At 47.8% G+C, this 25,443-nt stretch overlaps 3 protein-coding genes across 12 annotated transcripts in view; all 3 read right to left on the bottom strand.

Moving 5' to 3' along the window:
- TMEM40 (transmembrane protein 40) overlaps positions 1 to 8,999 on the bottom strand; it is a 30,602-nt gene extending 21,603 nt beyond the window's left edge. For 6 of the 10 annotated variants that reach the window (XR_012630272.1, XR_012630271.1, XM_074879383.1 and 3 more), the window contains exon 1: positions 81 to 8,999. The gene's annotated coding sequence lies outside the window, so the exon portion shown is untranslated. The remainder of the gene's footprint in view (positions 1 to 80) is intronic. The other 4 variants (XM_074879380.1, XM_074879381.1, XM_074879378.1 and 1 more) reach the window with 2 other exon arrangements.
- A 246-nt stretch (positions 9,000 to 9,245) lies between these two features.
- On the bottom strand, positions 9,246 to 9,802 carry BRK1 (BRICK1 subunit of SCAR/WAVE actin nucleating complex). Its single transcript, XM_074879385.1, has 3 exons — positions 9,640 to 9,802; positions 9,478 to 9,560; positions 9,246 to 9,397 (listed from the first exon to the last, which is right to left on the bottom strand). The coding sequence occupies exons 1-3, from the start codon at positions 9,755 to 9,757 to the stop codon at positions 9,371 to 9,373; spliced, it is 228 nt and encodes a 75-aa protein (XP_074735486.1). The 5' UTR covers positions 9,758 to 9,802; the 3' UTR covers positions 9,246 to 9,370.
- Positions 9,803 to 9,874: 72 nt separating this feature from the next.
- The window catches only part of FANCD2 (FA complementation group D2), a 55,023-nt gene continuing 39,454 nt past the window's right edge, over positions 9,875 to 25,443 (bottom strand). The window contains exons 33-44 of the mRNA XM_074878832.1: positions 24,024 to 24,137; positions 23,358 to 23,485; positions 21,898 to 21,997; positions 18,757 to 18,879; positions 17,880 to 17,973; positions 17,257 to 17,328; positions 15,673 to 15,711; positions 14,977 to 15,051; positions 13,778 to 13,852; positions 10,681 to 10,827; positions 10,117 to 10,191; positions 9,875 to 9,983 (exon numbers count right to left, since the gene is read on the bottom strand). Of these exons, the coding sequence (XP_074734933.1) occupies positions 9,915 to 9,983; positions 10,117 to 10,191; positions 10,681 to 10,827; positions 13,778 to 13,852; positions 14,977 to 15,051; positions 15,673 to 15,711; positions 17,257 to 17,328; positions 17,880 to 17,973; positions 18,757 to 18,879; positions 21,898 to 21,997; positions 23,358 to 23,485; positions 24,024 to 24,137 (1,111 nt within the window). The 3' untranslated portion in view covers positions 9,875 to 9,914. The remainder of the gene's footprint in view (positions 9,984 to 10,116; positions 10,192 to 10,680; positions 10,828 to 13,777; positions 13,853 to 14,976; positions 15,052 to 15,672; positions 15,712 to 17,256; positions 17,329 to 17,879; positions 17,974 to 18,756; positions 18,880 to 21,897; positions 21,998 to 23,357; positions 23,486 to 24,023; positions 24,138 to 25,443) is intronic.

Here is a 25,443-nt window from a genome sequence, read left to right on the forward strand (position 1 = left end):
GAGGCAGTCTGTTTTCTGGCCGTGCTGGTAACATAATGGCAGCGCTCTCGTACGCATTTACATATACCATTCGTAATTACCTGGTTTGTATTTCTTCCTATGCGCTGTGTGCTCCTCTCTGTGGTCGTTGGAAAGCTCTGAAGGGAAGAAAATGAGCTCATCAGAAGCCAGAAGAGCTCATGTTTGTAGTCCAAGTAAAGTTAAGGCAAACAAATCTTCCTCTATGCGTAAAGTGCGGGGCTTGCCACAAGGATTTTATAGGGAAAAAAGAAAAATATTTAAAAGATGGGTATGTCCCGTCAATAAGACACAGAGATTGCAGGGAAGTCCTGTGGCTCTCCCCCACAGCGCCATAACCCCTTGTACAGCGGTATGATGCCTTGAGGAGTAATCGACAACCCAGCTGTGTACCAAGAGCCAGGACACAACCCCAAAACACTCTCAGTCTTGACCACAAGAAGCTCCCGAATGCCTCCCCAGCACTTACCTGCAGGGCTGTGAAGGTGGGTCAGGGTGTGCGCAGCGCTGGCCCCGGCACGTGATGGCGGGCGGGCAGGCGTCGGGGCTGGCGCTGGGGCCTCACGTGGCCTGACCTGACTCACAGCGAGCGCGGCGGCGGCTCCGCATCGTCCTCCATGGCAGGAGGAGCTGTGTGTTTTCTGTGTCCCCGAGCTCTGGGGAAGGCAGCCAAGGCCGATCCCACCAGGATGGGGGAGAGGAGCTGGGCGGCCTCCCGGCCTGTCTTAGGCACCAATGGGCCTCAGCAGCCCTGAGTGGCCAGGACCCCCCACCCCTGCCCACGGCTGCTCCTGTGCGGGGCTGGAGGCCTGCGCCCACTTATTTGGCCTGTCTGGGACAGGAGAGGGAGGCTGGGGGCACGGGGATCCCTCTCTGACGGGAAAGGCCCTGGGCTCCCATAAAGCCGGGCGGGGACACCGTGACAGCGGTTTGGAGGCCCAGGCACGCCACCCTCCTGACCAGCGCGTCCCCAGGCTCAGGGAGGGCGGCGCAGGGTGGGGACACCCGTGCAGGGAGGGTTTTGCACCACACTCTCATCAGGAACGCGACATTGGCAGCGGGGGGTGGGTCCTTCTGGCTGCGGGGCCCAGGAAGGGCCCGAGGCAGGCAGCAGCCCACAGCCCTGCGCCCCAGGGCTGCTGTGTCCTGTGATGGCGCAGCCAGGCCGCTGACAGGGAAGGGAAACCATCCATCAGACCTGTCTCCAGCAACCAAGGAGGGTGCTGAAAACACAAATCCAGAGCCACCGCTGGTTTACAGATGGGCTCACCAAAGCACGACAGACTGAGCCAAGTTCAAAAATCTTTCTCTGCTGTTTGCTCTGCACATGCAGCCACTGAAGGCTCCTGTGTGGGTAAGAGGCACAGCTGCTACCCCTCTGGGGAAAAGGACTTTACAGCACCCTGACCAGGCAGTGGTAAGCTTGGAAACAGCAATCTCTTGCTGTGCTTGCAGGTGCTTGGGGTATGAACGAGGTGGAGCCACCTTCTGGTTGCCAGGAGCCAGCCGGGCTGTGAGGAGCAGTACTAGCCATTTACTCCTAGGGTAGTCCACCCTGCTTGGGCCAGCCCTCAGCCCCTGGGCACGCTCAGTTCCACACCCCCAAGCTTACCTCCTTAGTATCAGACAGGAATCCCAATACCTAAGTCAGTCAGTTGAGGCAAAGAAAATATTAGTATTTCCTAACCAACTTCCCCAGCCTAGCATTTGTTTTCACTATGACCAGGGGCCTCTCAGCTCTCACCACACACCCTGCACTAGATTTCCACCTGAACCTTTGTCAGGTACAAAAGTTCTCTGGATTTTATAGCTGGAAGTTAGATTTTTTGTCAAATTAGGTGTACTTTTTCCAGCAACACATATAAGCTGGTGGGTGCAACTCCTCCATTTGTTACACGGTCAAGTGCCATTCGCAGGGCACTGCCTGTTCCCTCGCAGCAGCAGGGAGCAGCCTAGGCCGGACCCAGCCGCCAGTCCCTGATTAGCTTGAGGGAGTGGTGCTAATCAGGGGGGGAGTTCTCTTTGCCCTGTCACAGCACTCATCTGTAACTCTTATTAATAGCCTCTTGAGTTCTGATAATAGCAAATATCAGAGATCAGGATGGACAGTCCTGAAAGACAAAGGTCTTTCAGATCCTTGAGTTGTCCACAGGCAGTTTCCCACATGTTAGCAGCTGCTTGCATGTCCTCACGGCCTGGCTGTGCAGCACCCGTGTGTCTCTTGCTCTGTCGAGGCTGCTACACACTCCCAGCCACTCACAGTACCAATTTACTTTGATTACAGGTTTAATGCTCTATCTTCTGGCAGAAAGAAGAGATACAAACCGTTTTCTTGTCATCCTCACTGCCTGCCTTAAAATAACCTGAAACAAAGCATCCCTCTGTTTGGCTTTGCTTGTCCTATACCTGTGGTGCTTGCCTGAGTCCTTCTCATCCACCTCTGATGCACAGAACATCAGCACAGCATTAAACTGAAGCCACCCCAAGGCTGTTTTCTGTTTAGGGAAGCTGCTCCTTCACTAGCAGACGATGGTTTCTGACCCAGCCAGCCTTCAGCAGAAGGCAACAAGAGAGTAGGGAAGGGAGGAGGCAGACCTCTCCTGGGCACAAGAACAGAAAAAGGAAGCCCAGCTCAGCACCTAACATACACTGAAACAGGCATTTTCACCTTGGTGTTTGCCATTACAACTGCCCCTGGGTAGATAATTAACTAATTAATTAAGCATTTCTCATGCCAGTCTCTTGCCTTTGGCCTCCGATATTCTCACCTACAGAAGCACCCCTGGCTCCCACGGCCTCCTGAGCCACCTGCTCAGAGGTAACCCAACCTTCCAGCTGCTGAACTAAAGCACAGTTCTGGGTTTGCCTTCATTTCAGTAAGATTTGTGTTACAACTTGGTGTAAGAGTTCCTTTTTCTCAGCAAGCACTGCCTCTGTCCAAACATGATGTTTGGTCACTTGAAAACCTGTGAAGAGCTGGTGTCATAGGAGACTGCTAGGGACATTCCAATAGCCCCGTGTCTCTGTCAGTTACAGGAGGTGTGGTCATGTTAAATCATTTGTCAAATTAAGCTAACTGTTTCACCCTGGTGCAGCTGGTGCCTGAGGAGGGGGTGTGCAGAGCACTCCCTCTGCTCTCCTCTCTTCTTCATGTACTGATGCTTCTGGAGAGACTGCAACCCAGTTGGAGAAAATAATTTGTATCTCCTGTAGTAGGTGGGCATTGATTTTTTTTTTCCTTTCAAGTTGTTTTTTTGTTATTTGGGGTTTTTTTAAGCAGGCTGTTTCACTAGTTTTCCACAAGTGCATATCCAAGTGCCTTGTACCACCTACCCCGACATAATTACATGCAATGTTTAACACTTAAAGCAGCCTGCATCTACTCTGCATCTACTTCTGCTAGGAGAATATTATCTGCCTAACTAGAATGCTTTATCATGTATTACGTGTGTTTATTCTGCCCTTATTTGGGAACTGTTCTCTGAAAGAGGAGAATGGTGATTTACTCTTTGTATGCTGGGAAAATTGCTTCCAGGAAGGGTTTAGAGACACTAGACACATGCTGAGTAACTCTTACACTTGACACTAATTGGGTACAGTGTGTGTGCAGATTTGTCACACAGGCAGGTTGCATGAGAAATGTAGAAATACTCCTCAGTGTAGGAGGGACCCAGTGATGGTATATATTCAGAGTAGTAATTGCTCATTTAGTCATCACATTTCTGATGGATTAAAACACTTCCCATGACACCTCTTGCCCTACCCTGACTTTTATCCAAAGGGTTGGTTAAATTAGTCCCTTCTGTGCGTTTACTTAGTTGCTACTTTTTTTCTTTAAATAAAGCCTGCTTAAACAATTGTGAGACTGCAAAGTATGAGTAACTGAAGAAGGATTATACTTTTTGCTAAAGCCTGTTAAATTTAAAAACTAGGCCTAATTTTTTTTATCTAGAAACAGAAGCTTCTTGTTCTATACAGATCTTTTAACATCTCTCCTAAACCCCATCAAGAACCAAGCAGAACTCTATGCTCCCCTCTATGCCTGTTTTTTCTCACCGTTTCCTTAAACTTTTACTTCTAGTCAAAATTGTATTTTCTTTAAATTCATTAGAAGCTTTCTAGTATGAGGCATTATAGAAAGTGGATCAGGGTGCTATAGCTATATTCTTATAGTAAAATTTTATTATTTACATTAAAAATCTCTGGTTTCTAATCACTACTGAGACAGCGGCCTTGCTCCTACCCTGCCATCCATATCCCTCTCCGGGGGTTTTTTCAGTTTCCCTTGGCTGTGCTGATGCCCAGCTCCGCAGGCCTTTGCAGACACAGGGTGTCCCAGCCCACCACAGGGGCTGCAGCCCGCTGCAGCAAGCCCTTTCCCAGTCACCGTGACCTCTCTTGCTACTACGCTACGAAATGGGAAGCTCTGGCTTTCTCTACACGGTGGGAACAAAGCAGATCTGAAGGCCAGTTCAGACTACCAACCTGCAAAGCAAAATTGTCGTTTCACAACTCAGACTTCTTGCAGAAATGTGCTGAGTTTACCTGAGCAGCTGGAACAGTAGTCTCTCTTTAACGGCCAGACACGAAGGTGGCAGCACTAACCTGGATGTCACAGCGCCTCCAGATGCACAGCCCTCCAGGTCTGTGGAGACTACCCCTGCTGACTAACGCAGTTGCTATGAGGTTTGAGTTTCTGCTTCTCTTGCGCTTGAAGCGTTTGTCTGAAATGCAGACCCACTCTGGTTTGGAAAGGAGGGAAAGTGGACCTGGGTCTGGCACTTGGCATGCGAGCTGTCAGGGAAACCAGAAATTAAACAGTCCATGAATCTGCTTTGCTACAGCTGTGACTCCTTTCCTGTATGATCACACATGTCTCCTGATCCAGAACCCCAACCAAACCCCAAGCCCCCAGAACAGACCTTTTTTCGTTTAGAGACTGGTGGCAACTTCCTCAGCTCAAACCCAGGTCATTGCAGATACTGAAGGTAACAGTGTGGGGAGAACATTTTCCAAATCCTGACCAGAAACATGCCAGTTTCTATTTGGTTTAAACTGTAGTTTATTACATTGCTGATGGTAAAGTTGAAGAACGTGTGTTTCATCACATCTATATTCATTAGTGCAATTCTGTTGCTATTAATAAAAAAATATTTGACCTACTCCCAAACAGCTGTGAAGGAGCAAGGGGAAGGCTTGGGGTGCCAGGGATCTGAGGAAGGGGCTGCTGGCTGTTAGAGAAGGGGGGAGCAGTGAACTGCACCCAGCCGCTGGCCTGGCTGAGCCCACAAACCCTGCAGCAAGCACGGGGGATCAGCGTGGGGCCTGAAGGCACTCTGCCCACCCACCGCCTTCACCAGCCTGCCGGGAGCAACCTGCAACAAAACCTGCTCCAAGTCAGCACCTCTCCTCCTCCTTGCCCGCCCAGCTCCCTGGGGTGCCCTCCCACCTCCAATCTTCTGGTCTCACAGGAGGGCTGGAAGCACCTCATGGAGGCAGAGCTGCAGGCAGGGGAGAGCGCATGGGAGCCTCAGGGACCACTCCCTGCTCCACCTCATCCTCCCTCTTGATACAGCCCCTTTCCTCAGAACTTTTGAGCACACAGGCAAAGCCAAGTATTTCAACATTTAATCCTGACTTTCTGTGAAATGGGTTTGGTCCCAGAACCTCTTTTGTAAGCAGCTGAGACCTGGCCTCCCACTGCTTTCTCAGCGACATCCCTGCCAGGAGATGACAAGGCCAGGAAGCAGAAAAGGCTACAGGGGTAACAGGGCAGGAGATGGGGGGGGCGCAACACAGAGACAGCCACACAGCAGGGCTAGGGCTGGGCCGGAAGCTTCGCTGCACTGACAAACCTGACCTGAGCACAGCATGACACATCCCCCAGCTAGGGTGCACCTACAAACCTGCCACAAGTCTGACTCTGAAGCTGGCAGGATTCTCAAGTTTGTTTCCCCAGGATATTATTCTCAAACTTTTGCCCCAGGATGTATCCAAGAATCCTCCCCTCCCCAAAAGGAGGGCACTGTCCTACTGGCTTCACGTTTCTGTGATATGAAGTGAGAACACACAAGGATGTGTCAGACTGCCCAGAGAGGGGGACGGTAAGCTGACAGTGTATCCACCTTAAAGCTTTTACATGCACTCAGACCAAGTCCCAGGTTCTCACGCTTTGCAGAAATCAGAGCAATACTGCTAGCAGCTTCTTGGGAATTGGACACAAAAATCGTGGTGGATCTGCAGACCTTCCATACCTGTGACGTTCCCAGCTCGCTGACCTGGCGTGATCAGCAGGCAATCACAGGCAGGCAGGGCCAATCGTCTCTTTGTCAGACTACTACTCAAGGTGACTCCCACTGCTGTCAGTGCCTTGGCACCAGGATTCAAGCAAACACCATCTTCTGGGATCTTTAAAGAAAAGTCCAACTTTGCAGAGCTATTAGGCTCAAAGCACAGCTCTCCCTCAACAACTCAGCTATGTCCTAACACATTCCTCTCTTGAGATCACCTCAGGTCACTGAATTATTATCAGGTTCAATCACCTACAACATAGAGGGGATGAAGGTACATTTGACTCTAAAGTTGTTTCCTAAAATCAAGGCTCTGCTAGCAGTAGGTACTTAGCCCAAAAGCTATTTACTAGAAGCTAAAATTATTTGAAAAGTCTGGTCCAATCCATTCATCCTAAAATATGTGCTTTGGATCAGACACTGCAACTTTTATGGGCTATGCAAAGCTTGAATTCAAGCTCCATCTCTCTCTTCTGCTGACACCAGAAAAATAGAGATGCCAACATAGTATCACCTCACCTCCTGGCCAAGATCAAAATTCAGTACTACCAGTCATTCCCAGACCTTGGAACTGTTAGCTCAGATGAGGACTGCCGGATTGCTCCGATCACTCCACGAGGTCTGGCTGCCTGTCCAGCCGGCAGCGAGCGCGCAAACCCCACTGCATACCATCTGAGAGCACAAACCTTTCCTCAAGCTATAGATGTGGCTCAGGCTCTAATGAAAACGCTCTGTTCTGGCACTTCCATAAGAGGCTTCAAAACAGCTTGTTCTCCAGTTCAGGCTCTGAGAAAAGGTCTCTACTACCAATAACCAGAGTTGCAAGGGTGCCTGACACCCAGCTCTCTTGGGAGAAGAGGAAAGCATGTGTTGAAGACACAGAGCACACTGTCATCTCCTGCTACATTAAATGTGTGGTGGGAAGAAGAACACCACTAACACAGCATGTAAATCAATCTCCTGACTTAGAATACACGAATCCACTCCAGAAAAGTTTAATGTGTGTTTCTGGGGCATCATATTCTGAAAAAGACACAGTACAAAAGAAAAAAAGGCAAGCAGAATTTCCCAGTCTTTAAAACAATCAAATATATCAAAGCTCCATCTATGAGGCTGATGCTGGAAACAGCAGTATCAGTTCGAGAACGAGGAGGCTTCTCCACCTCCCAGAGATGGCCTGCAATAAGCAGCACTCAAACCAGAAAGCCTTGCAGAGCCCTAGGGAACTACTGAGACTCCCTGAAAGGGAAAGAAAAAGGGCAGAACTCCATTACTGCAGTGAGCGACCCAGCATCCCTGCTGGGAGGTGAACCAGACAGGCTGAACCCACAGCGCTCAAGCTCTGTGACAGCCCATGTCCCAGGAGAAGCAGGACCCTCCAGGAGACAGACCCCTACACCAAAACTGCTTTGGCCACACTGACTGTGTGGTAACACCTACTCCTGTGAGAAACCCTGGGGTGAGAGGAGAAAGGGAGAACCATTACAGCAGCCTGTCAGGAGACCAGGGATCTGAGAGACACACCACACCCCCAGCTGGGAACAGGAACACGCAATGGATCTCAAGTGGTCAGCCTGGTACAGCCCCAGTCCCAGGGATGACTGTGGTACCCTCTGTCTCCCATTCGGTCTTTGGATGAAAAATCTCAGGATAATTTAGGCAGGGACCTCTGGTAGTCTCTAGCTCACCACACCCCACCTTCAGACCAGACCAAACTTCAAAGCCAGATCAAGCTGTTCAGGGCCTTGTCCAGCCAAGTATCGAGTTATCTCCAAGGACGGAGACCAGGACTCCATGCCAGCACATCCAGAATAAGCAGTGCATGGGCCATGGCGTACTTCTGATGTACCTGGGCCACAGAGCAACTGCCTCTGAGGAAAGAGGTAAGTGCTTTCCCTCTACCTACCAATCTTGCATGACAGCACCATCTCTCATCATTTGACACTGCCCCTTAGCAAAACTGCAATGATCCGTGGCTGCTCCACTCCACTGTAAGCTCTGCAGGGGTTGGTATGAAGCACTTATTTCCCCTAGGACTAGGCACCAGAAGCACCCAAGCCTCCCAGAGGCGCAGCCCAATCTGACAGTAAAGCATAACTGGTTAGGTGAGCTGAGGGGAAGGCTGGAGGAGCACTTACTCAAATAATGATGGAAAACACAAGAGCTTCCTACAGAGAACAAAACTGTGAGCTTGGGGGAGAACCTATGTTGAGGAGCAACCAGATGTCAGACCTGCCAGCCTCAAAAATATAAAGAACATTAAGTTACCCAGGTGCCCAGTAAACACTGCAGACACCACACTGCCATCATGAAAGATTGCTTCCAGTGGAGAATAATATACTGAGACATTTAAAGACTGCTGGGAAGCAAGGAGACCTTTACTGACATCAACTTCATGGGCTCCCCAACAAATGCTAAATATGAGCAGTGAGTTTGCAGCTCTAGATGCCCACTGAAAAACCGAGATAAACAGACTGGTGGTGGGAAGGGAAGAGAGATTTCCTTCTCCTTGCCACTTGCCTCCCTAGAGAGAATAAGCACCTCTTCCTAGGTACAAGCAAAGGGCACTCTCCTGTGGCAGGTGCACACCAGGCGAGGCTGCTGTCCCCACACAGCCCTAACAGTGTGCACACGTGCAGGCTGAGACACCTCCAAACCATCGGGATCACCAGATTTTGTGCTGTGACCCCAGCAGGAGCACAAAGCACCTCAGAGGCTGGTCAGGTGCCTCCTGGAGCTGACAGCAGCCAGGCCTGCGGCCCCTGGAGCATCTCCTCTCCCATGGCAGCCACCGTGCACGGGGAGGGACGTGGGCCTGAACCCTGTGGGTCAGGCGGACGGAAGGGCAGGCTCCAGACATCCAAGACGGTGGTAGGGAGCCAGGCATCCCATGGCCCGGCCCCGGGCAGGCAGGCGGGCAGGCAGAGAGCAGGCAGGGCAGGAGCACAGCGGTTTATTGGCAACACAAGCAGAGGCGGCGGTGGCGGCGGCAGGCCCCGAGCAGGCTGTGGGGTGGCGGCGGCGCTCCGGCGGGGTGGGGGGGGCCCGGGGCCGCCCCAGGCCTATGTCAGCGTCTCGCCCTTGGTGACCTGCCGGGAAAAGGAAACGCCTCAGCCAGGGCCGGGCCCGGGTCGAGCCCCCCGCCGCCGGCCCGAGCCCCGCTGCTCACCCGGGCCTCGATGTACTCGATCCTGCGCTCCAGCGCCGTCAGCTTCTCGTTCAGGGTGGCCAGCCGGGACCGGCACGACATGTCTGCGGGGAGGCGGCAGTGAGAGACCGCGGGCGGGCCCACCGCCACCATCCCCCCCCGCCACCGCCCCGCCGCCCTCACCGAAGGAGTTGAGGAAGTCCGCGATCTTCTTGATGGAGCTGGTGATCACCTCGATGTACTCGCGGTTGGCCCAGTCCTGGTGGATCTCCCGCTGCACCGGGTCCTCCTGCACCGACATGGCCGCCCCGCCGCCGCCGCCGCCACCCCCGGGCGCACCGCGCCTGCGCGGAGATACGTCCGCCCCCCCCCCCCCCCCCCCCGCGCCTGCGCGGCGGCGGGCAAAGCCGCCCCCAGTGCCGCCCCAGGCCCCACCCGCCGCCGCCGCCGCCGCCGCCTCAGGGCGCCGGGGGAGAGGGGCCCGGCCCGGCCGCGGTGTCATCGTCGCTGGCGCTGCCGCTCGACTCCTGCGGGGGACACCACCGTCAGAGCCGAGGCTGCCCGTCCCGCCGCCCCGCTCCCCCCGCCGCCTTGGCGTTATAACAAGCGTTTCGACCGAGTCGCCCGTAGCAGCGGGCAGCCTCGCCTCAGAAGTGGTACCTCAGCTGGACTTTCTGCGGAGTCCTCCTCATCGGAGTCCCTTTCTTCGGCGGCTTGAGACAAAATTTCCTCTCCCTGAGTTGAACGCAAAAGACCTGTACTGAGTGTGTGCGGAGCGGCCAAAGCGTGCGAGCATGGAATGGAAAAAGCAGCATTTCTGTCCTGCTTCTACAGCCAAAGAAGAGAATGGCCAGGATTGGCTTCTGTTAAAGCCGCACACAGGTGTGAAGAGGTGTTCAAGTGACCTTTACCTCTTCCCTTCTTTGCGCGTAGTTCTTGCCACCGAGCAGAGGAAGGATCCCCCATACCCACTCATTACGAACAATAAAAACTGACTGCTTCAGTGTGAGAGCCTCACGGCAAGGAAGCCCACAGAGATGCAGGCCCTTAATCTTGCAATAAAACACTTCTTTCTGCTGCACTAGACATGACTGTAATATGGTCACATAGAATTTGGCCTTTTAGCTCCACCCACACACAAGGGCAGAGTCACAGTTGTCTAGGCAGGGTGAGCATTGTCCTTTCCCACATTTTAATTGCCCCAGGCAGAACAGTGATTCTCACCTGAAGATCCCGATTTTTAAGGATGCCCACCCAGAACGCCTCCTGGCAGTGGTTGAACGCCAGCATTGCCTTCACTCGGTATACAAATTGCTCCAGTGACTTCTTCAACAAAGGCACGTGGTTGGTCAGTCCAATATCTTGGTGAATCTAAATATGAAACAGTAAAACATGACTACGATTGATTCTTGCCTAAATATTCTGGCTATTTAAAAAGCCATTGGTTATACAAGTGGGAGGAACGGGACACAATCCCCACAGAGCTTGCCCAGATTACATCATTTCTTGGTCAAATTCTTTTACAGCTTTTGTTAAAAAATAAAACTCAGCTAAGCATTTTGTCTAAGGCAGCAAAATGATCCTTTGCAACAATCAAAACAGCCATATCCGCTCTGGATAAAAATAGAAGGAGCCTCAGCTCTTCTTATGCACCTTGGAGAGAGAGGCTAGTAACTCCTCTACCCAAGTCAGATGAATTCTGCTGACCCTTGGGAAATTATTTTGAGAATCTGCTTTTTCTTTGCTCCATCATCTCAGCAACAGCTTGGTGTCACTTTCTCTGTTCTCCAAGAACAACACACAGCTCGTCAGCACGGATCTTGCACTGCTGCCATCTTGCTCATGGCAGTCCCAGCTTGCTTGCACGTGAATATCTGGAAGCTGCATTGCTGCTGGTGCTGGTGGTGTGTGCAGCTGATAACGTTTGAGTTAAGTCTGACTCGCACACAAGCTATTGCTGGTGAAATAGCAGAGTTATCTATGGAGGTCAGCAGTGCACAATCACACCGTTCCAGTCCAAAGCAAAAAGCAACCAGTGGCCAGACTCCAAAACTACCTACCTAGGAAGGGAGATCGCTACTTGCTGATAGCCACAAGCTGCATAGTAATACTGGAGGGAGTTTCATGTCAGGAAATTGCTGAATTCCCAAGCACAGAGAAGAAAGAATGAGAAAGGTGTTGAATAAACCACTGCAATGACAATCTTTTCTTGCTCAGTGCCTGATGCAATTCCTTTACACTAGCTACGTGGAATGTGTGTGCACTATAAACTCCAAAGCCAACCTCTCCAGACCAAAGAGGCTCTGGCTTTCGGAGAACTAGGACAGGAGGGAACAGATGGAGTTGCTGTAAGCAAAACCCAGCTGAGGAAGGGCAGCTATGCCAGGTATTGTGTGAGATTTAGCTCCAGGTGAGCATCGGTTCCTGCTAGGCTTGGATCTGCAGTACAGAACAAAGTCACTGCTAAACCAGACAAGTTGCCAAGAGCCATAAACAATTATTTTGTGCATAAGTATTTTCCTCTTTCACGAGAAAACTTTGTAACCTGCTTGCATTAAGATGCTCTCATTAGCTATACTCTGAAATCAGAGCAGCTTCATTTCTTGGAAGAGTTCAACATGCCTGGGAAGAGGGACACTGCTTTGCTTCGTGTTCTGCCAACAGGGAATGTGTAACTGAGTACCAAGAGCAATCTGTTCTCCAGCCTGTGTGACAGGCAGGGCCCAGCCATCAGCAGCACTAATCAGAACCAAATCAGGGAAAACCTCGCTAATGACACAATCAACAATCATGGTGCTCCCTGGGTCTTGGAACCTGCCCAACTGTCCGCAGGCAGTTTGGAGACTCAGCAAAGTACCATGGCATTTGCAAAAATCTGTCTCCAGAAACTGTCCTTATGTCCAGCATTAGATATGTAAACAGGAGAGAGGCTTGGTGTGGAAGAGTAAACAACAAATACTTAGGAAGTTATAGGTGAAGCTGATTGCTGCTGTGTGATGTTCTTTAAAGACACTCATTATTGAGGGAGAGTAGCAAATCTTAGGTAACACCGCATGGTACGTCAGTGAGCATCTACTAGTTTCGTATGAAAGTGAAATCAAGACTGGTTTAACAAATGTTGGTGTCAACTCCTCTTCAAACAGGCATGGAGCTTTCACTGCATACATTTATTTGCCTAGATTCAGCTGCTGCCTTCTCATTCTTGCAGAAATAATTTGGCACAGAGACCTAATCAGATTGCAAGATACAAGAGCAGTGGTAAAACACAGGTGTTCACTAACTGCAGTTATATGCTAACAGGGACCAGGGGACACAGCGCTTGAAAATGCCAGTCAGGTGCAAAGACAGACAAGAGATTGCAAGCTGCAGTAATGCTATCCTGTTTACAAGGTGAACTGTGACTTAAAGCAGGCATGAGGATTTCACTTTCAAACACAAGAAGGACTTTTTAGCAGGGTCTGTGCCAATTCTCCCCTATGCCGATAGCTGCAGTGGCATGTTCTGATCTCCAGCTAGGCTTTTATGCTCCTGATGCCAGCTCTGGACTACATGTGTAGCAAATCTATCTTGAGGAGCCATGCTAATAGCTTCAACTACTTTGGTAAAGCGCCCTTCTCAGACATGTGTTCTTTAACCTCTTAGGCGTCTAACAGGAACAAAGCAGCACACATGAAGTTCTTTCTAACTGCCTTCTCCCATGTGATTCTCTCTTGCGACAAGCACCAGCTCTCCATGCTGTAAGCAGGGTGCTAATCCTCTCCTTCCTTCCCACCCCAAGTCTCCTGCAGAGAGACTGGCAGACTGGTTGCGTTTTACCACCTTCCTCCCCTCCCTTTTCCCTCTTCCCTACTATCAACATAACAATGCCAAAAAGGCACCTCAAGAGGACTTAGAGTAAGGTTTTCCTCTTGTCCACCTCCTGTGGCCGACTCTTCTGACTCACAAGGCCGTTGATCTTTGCCAAAGCTTCTTTCCCATGTTATCCATCCAGCAGCTATACTTTATACGCAAGGTCTCTAAGGTCTTAGCTTGTGTCCTCAGAAACACTCCCTTACAGATACCAACAATCAAAGATGTCAAGAACCTCTGTCCCAAAAGAGTATGCTAGCCTCATCTGACATCCAAGTCAGCCACTTCCAGACCAAATACTTCAATTTCAGGCCATTAACCAAGGCTGTTTCTCCTCCTCTCGGAGTTTTTGCTTGTACAGACATTATTGGAAACCTGCAAGTAGAACCTGCCTATGCCCTGGAAAAGCAGTGGAAGGGAAATAAATCGACCTTAGGACAGGAATTTGTGCTGCAATTAGAACTTATCTTACCTTGGAATGGCCACACATGTGATGAAGTTGTCTGGTACTCAGCTGCAAGGTTTTCAGCAAACTCTGCACATCATCCTGCAATAAAGAAGTAGACCAGCAAATCATTCTCAAAGGACTTTTCCATAAGGGAAACAAGAATAATGAAACAGTATCAGTCCTAGCAATCCTTTCAAAGGGTTATAGGATGGAGATATGATGCACATATGCAGGAAACATCAGATGAACAGGATGAAGCCAGAGGAGACTTGCACTGTGCATTCTAAGTCAAGTAACTGGTAATAAAAGTATGACCACATGTCATAAGACCAAGCACTTTGAACTGAAACTGATTTTGAATCAGAGTTTTGAATGAACGTGTATCAGTGAAAGTGGGGCAATTAAAATCAAGACAATCTTGTCACATCTTGCCTTGAGTACAACCTTCTGAAATAGGGGAACCAGAGGAAAGGTATAAAACATACTGCTAGATTGTGGTGTTTGAAGTGCATCCAACACAAACTCTGGATATCAATCCTCTCTATTGACCAAATTCCGTGGCACTTTCTATTGTCCAGTGGCAATGACTAGATACCTGTTTGATAACCTCATTCCCTCAAACATCCATGAGAACAGATCCTACATTTGCATTAGAAAGGAGTTATCTATCAGAGAGACAAATTGTGAAGATTAAGCCAAAGAATGAGTCTCACTGACAAAGCTGGATTGTCTTGCAACAAAACAGGGGGAGTAAGTGAACTGTTCTTGCTTGTCGTGTAGTGCAGCAAGGTTGGCCTGTCCATCTGCACTCATGCACGTTGTCCTGCTCAGAGCTCCAAGAATTACTGCAGAGACATCAGTGTCACCTCTGGACCACAAGCCCTCACCAACGTGACTGCTCACGTGAGCTTCCTCCTCTGAGTGACACCTTTGTGGTAATAACTTTCGAAGGAGATGGAAGTTGAAAGGGCTTCTTTTTGCTAACAGTGAAGCCATCCAACCAGAAGAGTGACAGCAAGTTGGGAAACAGTGATCTCTTTGCTGAGAGAGCACTGGAGGGGCAAGTAAACAGGGCAAAGCACAGCTGGAGACATTAGACATGTCTGTCATGAAGTGTCACAAGCGTCATGCCAACACGTGACCAGAGACAGGAATCTCCTTCTAGCAAGCATCTGTCATGCTTCCCAACTGGTTCCAGACAGTTCTGTCTCCAAAAGGCTTACCCTGTGCTTTTTAAAGCTGTAGTCCAGGAGAGGCATGGCAAGCTTCAGAAACGCTTCTACAAAGAGACGGCCGAACTATAAGAGAATAATAAATATATCCAAAGACAAATTTAAATTCCTTTTCAAAGAACCATCACACAGTCAGATAAGATAATGATACATTCTTTCAAGCTACTCCAGACACTGTTCTCACTTAGTAAAAGACTGTATTCATGTGAAGGCTGTATTGGAATATACAGGACCAGTAAAAGGTCCCACTTTAATCACTGCAAAGAGGCTAGAAGGACAAGGTCTCATCATTGTACACATCCCTGGTTTTATTCACTAGCAAACTGGGAATAAAACTGAACTGAATCACTATTCATATATATGAGTCCTTGTCAGAAAAGGGAGAGTTGCAGAGGAACACATGATCTTTTGGGGCTCCAAGGGAGACCTGTCTGCTGTGATGTCTCCTCTCATTCGGAGTACCACAGGGAAAGGAGAGAGGGGGAAGGGTCTAAAGTCAGTAATGCCCATTGCAGTAAGTTCACTGTGGTCGAGCTGTAAAATGAGGATTAGTGGAACACAGTTAAAGGTATAAGAAACAGTATCTGCTTCTTCCAGAGAATTCAGTAACCACTCTACTCCACTGGAGGCAATGATTCAAGAAAGCTGGTAAACTGCTCTCTCTGGTTATTCTGAATTCTTGCTTACCTTCAGGCAGATGCTGAGTACAGGCCTGCTGTCAAATACCTGCTTGGGCGAGAGAAAAAAAGAGCCAGATCAGTCCACAAGTCTAAAGGAAACAATGTAAGCATAGCAGCCAATTAAAGGTAGCCCTTCATTATATACCCTTCATTAAAGTGCAAAACCTGTTCTAAGGCAACATCCATTCTCAAGTTTCAACAGGGAACACTGCATAAGCGCGTAGGAAGTAGTGGCTGTCAGGTGGAAGGAAGTGCTTGGCAGGATGGTTATGTGCTGATCTAGGTGCACCTTTTGCAGATGGCACAAAATTATCTCAACAAGTCTGAAGTTCCTAATAATTTGGGACCCAAGAGACCCAAGTCCAGCTGATGGGCAAGTAACCACATAACGGACGAAGTAAAAACTGAGACGTGCATAATAATGTATTTTGGAGGAAATAATGAAGCTATTACATTAACGGTGCCAGCTGGCAAAAGACACCAGGCATCACTGAGGAGGTCACACACAGCTGTGGTCCAACAGCAAACAAAGAAATGGAACAGATGGTCTCAGCTCTCTTGAAGGCTTTCTTCTGGTACACATTTGCCTATATGTTTTTGCCAGTGACCAATTCTATAAATAATTAGTGAACATTTTAACTGGCATAGCACACAGATGTGAGTGAGAGCTGTGAAGGTACCCTGATGCTGCTATGGATTGCAAAACAGCACTAGCTGGTCCAGCTCTACCCTTTATGCTCTCAAAAAGCATCTGGAGCACAGGTAGGGCTCCAGTGAAGGCTGCTGCATAGAAGAATCCAGCTCAATTCACCAGAGCTCATAAGCTGAACTTGCCAATCATCACTTGGGATATGATAAAAGCAAACAGTAATGATCAGCCTAAGCAAGGAGAAAAGTGCAGCTGTACCCATCACCTTCTGCCCAAAACACCATCACTGACTGAGTGTACATCACATGACACTGAATGTACCAACACCAAAACTGATGGACGGGCACATTTCATGCAGTGGGGCTGCCCTCTGGAGTTCATCACCACAGGATGACATGAATTGTCAGCAGGATTCAAAGGAAGATTGTATGTTACCAGAAGAGCAAGTGAAGCTGAGGGCTATCAGATAAGCACTGAATCCAAGCATCCTGTTCAGAGTATTAGCCTGCCTTCAGCCAAGTACATCAGAATGTTTCCTTTTGTCAGATGTTATTCCAGATCTACCTGAAAGAGGGTTTCTCCCATCTGCCTCTTCCACAGCTGGCAGCATACTGTCAGACACAAAACACTGTACTAGGGAACTGGGGTGTTCATTCAGCCTTTTTTTCTGCACTTCCTTACATCATCCGGTCTTTGTGCAGACTTACTGTTTGTGCGAGAACTATGTTAGTAAGATGTGCAGGCTGTAAGAATTAAGTAGTATTGAAGTGAAAGTTAAATGGAAACCCTTGCACACAGATTATAACTAGCTTTATTTACCACCTCCAGGTTGTTCCACTAGTCAGCCATACTTCACATTTTTCCCTTGTGCTCATGAACCTGGGTACACTGGACTTTGCTGGGAATCTGAAGGTAAAGTCAGAAAAACAGCCAGACCCTCACCTTGACCAAGTTAACGAGGATATGGAAAATCCTCACAGCAATGTTCCACCGCAGCAGCTTCTCCAGTTGCACCTAATGGGACAAAAGGGGTCAATAACCCACGATGATGTATTTCCTCTCACCTTGCTGGATGCTCTCTCAGCATTTGCTGTACCCAAAGCATTGCTGTTGTTGAAGACAGAGGAACAAAGCTTCACCACAGGCAGATTTATCACAGCAAAACCACTTAATGGCCTCATCAGTGCTCACATGGCTTAGAATGCCAAGAGTTAACACACTTCCTTGCTCTCAGAGCAGCTCTTGGTTGCAAAATAATTTTGTGCTCCCACACAGGCATGCAGACCAACTGCACAGCTTAGTATTTTGCTGATTACTACCTGTTTTCTGGTTATAGCTTCTGATGGATTTACTGGATTTTTGACATGGAACAAACCAGAAGAAAAGGATGCTACTTATATGTTACCTTATATAACAGTTTTGCCTGATGAATGAAGCTGTCTGCCTGCATTTCCTAGACAAAGTTCAGAAGTAGATTCCTTTCCAATTTATACGTCTTTATTGTACTGTACAGTTTAACTTATGTCTTCTTCCCCTCAAAGAGTCCAGTGCATTTATTTTCCTACCTCACTCGAGTCTGATGGTTTCCCAGCTGGGATGCTTTTCACTGAACTCTCTAGCTGAGCCATCATTACTCTGAAGAAAACCGGGAATGTCTGCCTGTGGAGAAAGTGAGAGCAAAGCTAAAAGCCAGCTCTGAGCATCTAGATAGGCTTCCTGTCCACAGAACAATATGGAAAACTTGACAGTTACCCAGCTGGGCATCCTTCTCCCTAGGAAATCGCAGAAGATCAACCCTAGGACTCATAAGCACGTCTAGCTCAGCCTCGTTGCCCAGACAGATGGAGAATCCTGGGAAGTCACTACCACTTCCCCAGTGGGAACCACACACAGACACCACCCACTTCTTCATAGCGCTGGGGGATACACAGCAAAAGGTTTGCAGCTGTCAGCGTAACATGATTTTGGTAGTTCCAAAGTGCAGGAACTTTGGCCACCCCTGTGTAAACTGTGCTTCCAAATTCCTGTGGTAGGAGTAGAAACACCCGAGTGTCCTTTTGCACACAGCATACCAGCCCAGGATTGCCTACAGCCACCCCAGGCCTCTGAGGCTGACTTTTAGAGTGCTTTATACCACCACAGGAGCACAGAAAGAGGCAACGTACCTGACGACAGACAGCAGTTCAGTCTCCGATTAAAATGGCTCACAAATAATAAATTCAACATTGTGTTAATGCACAAGGCCATTCCACCTTGACATAAAGCTAACCATGTATTAACCTGTTGTGTACTGCCAAAAGAATGTTTACAGATGCCTAGAGTAGTCCACAGCAGTACTAACTTGAAACCATAATAGACCACAAAATAAGAAAATTAGTATTAAAAAGCAGAAGTTGCCATTGTGTATCTTATGAAATTCAAAGTCTCTATTGATATAATTACCTGCTTAGCGTAGGATAAGTAGAAGAACATCCATCTTTGGCAGAGTTGATCAGTTCAGGAACACCAACACTGGAGATTTCTTCTATAGATTTCAAGATGTTGTCTGTGTGCTCCAAGTAGACACTAAATCCAAAACCATTTTGGAACCATTAGTTCATCAGTAAATATTATGCAGAATTACACAGCAAGTTCTTGAACACTGCCCTACCTGCAACATGTGGCCTGAAATTGCCAAGCTCATTCTTATGCCAAAGGCAATCATATGTAGGAAATCTGAAGCAATACTTCAAACTGTCACAGTAACGTCATTAAAAGCTACCATGATCTGAAACAAACCTGGATTTAATGTTTCCTCACTTTTGTATTTAGGAAGAACAGGCAGCGAAAAGGAGATGGAGTTGCCCTTTATGTGAGAGAACGGCTGGAATGCATGGAGCTCTGCCTGAGGGGGGGTGATGTGCCAGCTGAGAGCTTACAGGTAAGGATGAAAGAGGCAACCAATATGGGTGACTTCGTAGTGGGTGTCTGCTATAGGCCACCTGGATCAGGAATAAGCAAATCAAGTCTTCTACAGACAGCTAGAAGTAGCCCCATGTTTGCAAGCCCTGGTCCTCATGGGGGACTAACCACCATGATACCTGCTGGAAGGCCAGCACAGCAGGGCACAAGTAATTCAGGAGGTTCCTGGAGAGCATCGATGACAACTTCCTGAAACAAGTGACAGAGCAGCTGATGAGGAGAGGTGCTCTGCTGAACCTCACACTTCAAAACAAGGAAGGGCTCTGGGGATGGGAAGGTCGAAGGCAGCCTTGGCTGCAGTGACCATGAGATGGTGGAGTTCAGGATCCTGAGAGGAGGGAGCAGGACAAACAGCAAGATCATAACCCCAGACTTAAGGAGGGCAGACTTTGGCCTCTTCACGGACCTTCTTGCCATGGGGCAAGGGCCTAGAGGGAAGAAAGGTCCAAGAAAGCTGGCTGATATTCAAGGATCACCTCCTCCAAGCTCAAGAACAGTCCACCCCAAAGAGCAGAAAGTCAAACAAAAATGCCAGGAGGCCTGCATAGATGAACAAGGAGCTCCTGGCAAAACTCAGACACAAAAAGGGAGTATATAGAAGATGGCAGCAGAGACAGGTAACCTGGGAGGAATATAGAGACACTGTCCAGGCCTGCAGAGACGTAGTTAGGAACGCCAAAGCCCTCCTGGAGTTGAAGCTGTTGACTACGGCGAGGGGTGTCAAGGGCAATAAGAAGGGCTTCTTTAAGTACATAAGTAGCAAATGGAAGACCAGGGAAAATGTGGGTCCACTGCTGAATGGGGCAGGGGCCTGGTGACACAGGACATGGAGAAGGCTGATGTATGTGGTAAGGGACTGAATGCCTTCATCACCTCAGTCTTTACTAGCAAAACTGGCCTCCAGAAGTCCCATGCCTCAGAGCAGGGGTAAGTCTGCAGCAAGGAAGACTTTGTAGAAGAGGATCAGGTTAGGAAATAGCTAAGCAAACTGGACACACATATGTCCACAGGCTCTGAGTGCTGAGGGAGGTGGCTGATGTCATTGTGAGGCTACTCTCAATTATCTTTGAATGACGATGGTGGTTGGGAGAGGTGCCTGGGGCTGGAGGAAAGCAAATGGCACTCCTGTCTTCAAGATAGGCAGGAGGAAAGACCCAGAGAACTACAGGCCAGTCAGCTGCACCTTGATCCATGGGAAGATGGTGGAATAACTATCCTGGAAACACTTCCAGGCACATGAAGGACAAGAAGGTGATTAAGAGTAGTCAGCATGGATTCAGCAAGGGGAAGTAATGTCTGAGCAGCCTGGTAACCTTTGATGAAATGACTCTGTCTTGTAGATGAGGGGAGAGTAGTGGATATTTTTTACCTTGACTCGTAAGGCTTTCAACACTGTCTCCTGTAAAAGTAGCTGTTGATGGGCTGGATGAGCACAGTGAGGTGGATTGAAAACTGACTGAACACTGGAGCAGGGTGGCTGGAACAAGGTGACCTCCCAAGGTCCCTTCCAACCTCAACCATCCCAGGAGTCTGTCATTGTGTTTCACCCAATACGCAGTCCTGCTCTCCTTGACTTTAGTGAGAGTTAAAGTCTCAGTTTAGTGAAAGTCTCTTTCAGTTTAGTGAAAAAAACAGCCACTTTGGTCCAGATCCACACTTATATGTGCAGGTATGCACACATACATGTATAGATGTGCTGATGTATACTGACAAGCTATAGTCTAGCAAACATGAGGTCCAAACATGCTTCTGTGGCCAATGGCTAACAATTCTTCCTACCACTCACTGCCTTTCAGTGCTGTAGAAGCTGTGCTTTAGGCCAAACTGTGTAAGTATGAGGGTTATCATAGAATCATTCAGGTTGGAAAAGACCCTTGGGATCATCAAGTCCAACCATCAGCCCTATTCTACAAAGTTCTCCCCTACACCATATCCCCCAACATCTCATCTAAACGACCCTTAAACACATCCAGGGATGGTGACTCCACCACCTCCCTGGGCAGCCTATTCCACTGTCTGACCACTCTTTCTGTGAAAAATTTTTTCCTAATGTCCAGTCTGAACCTCCCCTGTTGCAGTTTAAAGCCATTCCCTCTTGTTCTGTCACTAATCACCTGTGAGAAGAGACCAGCACCAACCTCTCTACAATGTCCTTTCAGGTAGCTGTAGAGAGTGATGAGGTCTCCCCTCAGCCTTCTCTTCCTCAAACTGAACAGTCCCAGCTCCTTCAATCACTCCTCATAGGATTTATTCTCCAGGCCCTTCCCCAGCTTCGTTGCCCTCCTCTGCACCCGCTCCAGCACCTCAACATCTATCGTATTGAGGTGCCCAAAACTGGACACAATGCTCCAGGTGTGGCCTCACCAGTGCAGAGTACAGGGGGACTATCACCTCCCTACTTCTGCTGGTCACACTATTTCTAATACAAGCCAGGATGCCATTGGCTTTCTTGGCCACCTGGGCACACTGCCAGCTCATGTTCAGCTGCTTGTCAATGAGAATCCCCAGATCCTTCTCTTCCAGACAGCTTATGATTGAGAGGGGTCATTCCTCTGCAGCACGAGTAATTATTAGGAAAAAAGGAGTGTCTTGGCACACTTGAGACAATGGCTTGAGCCTTACCAGAGCACAGTATACAGCTCACTGTTGAACTGGCTGCCCTTCTCTCGGTCTCCACCGGGCTTCACCCATGACTGGCAGAGGAACTGCTTTGCTAGTGAAGCTGTAAAAGATAAGGGATAACTTACTGAAGGAAGAATCCAAGACAGTTTCCTTCTTCCATATAAAGGCAGTGTGTCCAAATGGCTTTTTGAAATATCACAATATTGCTACCCCTCAATATGCCTGAACTTTGGTAGGTGAGGATGCATTTCCCCTAAAAAGCAGTAAGGCCACAAGGCCATATATCGTGATAATAAAATATATGCACACCCGATGTGTTCCTGGTCTGGAATACCTGTTCACATCAGAACTGTGATCCATCTCTGGCCATTTCTCCCTGACAAAGTTATGTTAAACCCTATTTGTTTGGTAGCTCCTACAATGTTCCAACTGTTTGTTTTTAATTAGACAATATGGAACCCTTAGGGCATCCATTTCTAGAAATGGATTTCCAGTAACAAGTGACTTGACTTTTTGGCCACAGCACTACAATAATAAATGTGAACAGGCAAGTTTGAAGTTAACAGATTTGTTAAATCAAAACTCCTAAGAAACCTGTCTGTCTCTTGCAGAAATGTTTAAAACCAGGAGATTATTAGTTAAAACTGATTATTCCCTGCCACACTCAGTGGGTAGTTCTCCCAGTGTGGGACTGTTTAAAATAGTAAAATAATCTCAAACTAGGGAATTTACAATTCTGAGTGGCTATGATCTGAGAAGGACAAATTCTAGAAGTGTCTTAGTCTGACAAGGTATGGCTAAGAGGTGACTGTCTGGAGTCTTGATTTCAGTGTGTGAAAGTGGAGACCAACTAATTTTCTTGTGTATTCCCTGCACACATGTCTATGCCTTATCTGCTTGAATGCTGTTCCTCTTACAGAACAGGTCCTAATCCATGTGAAGAGCTCTCTTAATTGAAAATGTTTGTTGCATGGGGTTAAGAACATATAGGCTTTCCTCTCTCTGCCCTGAAGTAACAGCTGTATTTGCAGTTCATTTCCATAATTTTTGGAGATGAGCTGTCACAGACATCTGTACTTACAGTAGGAAGCTACACTGGATTAAGTCTATGATCATCTCTATAATCAGTGATTGAACTGGTACCAAAATTGAACAGCAGGCTTGTTCTTAGAACTCTTAAAGCCGCCAGGCTCTGATTTTTAAAAACATCATCTAAGAGAGCTGGAGTCTGCCTTCCTGCATGTGACTGAGGCACAGCAAAACAAATACTAAAGAGGTTCCAATATATTTACTGCTGTTCCTTTTACTAACAGCTAGGACTGTTCGCCCAGTGAGATTACTTGGATACCAAAGGGCAATTTCTCCCTCAAAAGATGCACTCCAGAGATAGAACCCATGATTTACAAAAGCAAAGCACAGCAAGAAAACTAATCTGAGATTAGAGGTTCTTCACACATTACCCATTTTCTCTTTCTTCCAGCCAGTCATTGGTTTCTCAGCGATGGCAATCAGGAGCTGAGTGAGGATGAATGCACAGTGGAAGCTGGGAACACTCTGCTGGAAATTCAGTAGGTAGTGAAAACTTTCACTGGGGATGACAGGAAAGGGAAAGGTAAAACCAGTGTAGAAACACATAAATAAAAAGGAAGTATTAGACCACCTCAGATCCAAGGTCTCCCTAGCCCAGTATTTTATCTCTGGCAGTGCCTTTCTGAAGGGGTAGTCAGCCTCTAGTAGATAAAAATTCAGTCACTGAGAAACTTTTCTCAAGCCCCAGTCACTCTAAGTCTAGCCACATCTTTATATACTGCTTTTGCCTAGTGCTGCTGTAAGCATTTTAACTATCCAGAACATACTCATTCCTTCTGTGAATCCCAGTAATCTCCCCATCTCAAATAGCATACAAACAAATGAGATCCATAGATCAATGCATAATTTATAATCCAGTAGTTCCTTTTCATTAGGATTGACTGCACTGCCATTCAATTAAATATAAAGCTCTGTTTGAAGCTAGTGTAGTCTCTGTGAGAGCTCCCAAAACACACATTTACCCATAGTGCCCACACAAAACAGGGGAAACTACTTGAAATTCATCCCTTTCAGAGCTTAGGAAATACTGATTCTACCTTATCAGCTCCTCGAGAAGAAGAAACTCTGTCTCTCCTGGCTTTAGCCTGTCTGCAAGCACCTGGAGAGCTGACCTTAGCAAGTCAGTATTTTCATGCTGAGAAAAACCATTCCTGAGGGGGGGAAAAAAAAAAAATCCAGTTCATCATCAGACTAGAAGGAAGAGAGGTATCAGACACAAAACCCTATCCGGGCATATTTCTGCAACATGAAAAATAAAGAAGCTGGACACACAAGGAGAGCCCTGCAATATGAAAGTTATAAGGGGACACAAAAAACTGAAAACTGCATGGGAATGGAAAACCTTGTGCACTCACAATACTAACTTTTCAGTTAGATTGCAGACCTGGCTTGGTGGGAACAGGCCATTTCACATAAGTGAAGGTCCATATATACTAAAACAATGCTATGCAGACCTGAAAAGAAGAGGATGTATAATGACAGTTGCTATGCAAGTGCAGTGGTAGTGGCTGGTCACCTCTTGCACAACAGGTAGGAGCCTAACAGGGAGGAAAACTGTAGAGATCTTCATTAATTCTTTGAACTACCAGTGTCTTTGAAATCATTCAGTGAGGATATGCATTCTGGAAATGCTCAAATGCATCTGCATTCTAGATCTATAGACTGAACACATGGACATGATAATGGTAACACTCAAGCGCACCTTTAACACACAAGTTAATTAACAATTGGTAATATAAGAGTGCTTGGCTAAATATATGCAAAAGGAGTTGTAATTGGTTGTTGGACTCAAGTGGCTGGACAGCTCAGCCTGACCTGCAGCAAAACAGAATTATGTTACTCTCTATCCAAACTGAACAGCAAAACTGATCTTGAGCTGCCTGTGGTTAAAACGTAGACCAGGTTCTTCGGTTTACAAGATAGGTAGACTTAGGAACAACCAATATTCATACTGGTTAATGAGAAAATGACAAATCCAGGAGTAGTCAGGAGTGGATCAGGGTCCCTGGGACTCCAGTAGTGGCCAACAGGAGAGGCAGACCTCAGACCTCATACGCTTCTTACACAATTACTACTGGTTTTGAAGTACAACAAAGGTAAAATACTTTCCACACACAGATCTAAATCAGGGTTCAAAAAAAATTCTGTGATGCTATCCCGGATTATATTAGCAGATGCAGAGGTCAAATCCAGGCTGTACAAGCATGGCTCAGTTCGACATTTACGAATCCAGTTCGACTGCATCAGCAGCACAGGCTTTTCATCAAAGAAGTACACATTCATCCTTTCCCACTGGCAAAAGAAATTCTTTCATTGCTCAGGATTCCAGCAGTGACAATTTAGCAGAGGATGAGGGGCCTTACTGGGTAAGGAATTCCAAGATCCCTAGGCAGAATGGGAGTTGCACAACTAGGTGTGCCAGTATGCCACTTATGCTGGTCTTGACCCAAAAGCACA

The sequence above is a fragment of the Strix uralensis genome, chromosome 10 (assembly GCF_047716275.1).
Source record: "Strix uralensis isolate ZFMK-TIS-50842 chromosome 10, bStrUra1, whole genome shotgun sequence".
Taxonomy (NCBI): Eukaryota; Metazoa; Chordata; class Aves; order Strigiformes; family Strigidae; genus Strix; species Strix uralensis.

Bases quoted from the DNA above. Each gene is read 5' to 3' on its own strand.
- BRK1 (XM_074879385.1), bottom strand. From the start codon at position 9,757: ATGTCGGTGCAGGAGGACCCGGTGCAGCGGGAGATCCACCAGGACTGG. The intron at 9,561-9,639 runs GTGAGGGCGGCG...GCCTCCCCGCAG, and splicing joins GGACTTCCTCAACTCCTTCG to ACATGTCGTGCCGGTCCCGG. The intron at 9,398-9,477 runs GTGAGCAGCGGG...TTTTCCCGGCAG, and splicing joins TCGAGTACATCGAGGCCCGG to GTCACCAAGGGCGAGACGCT.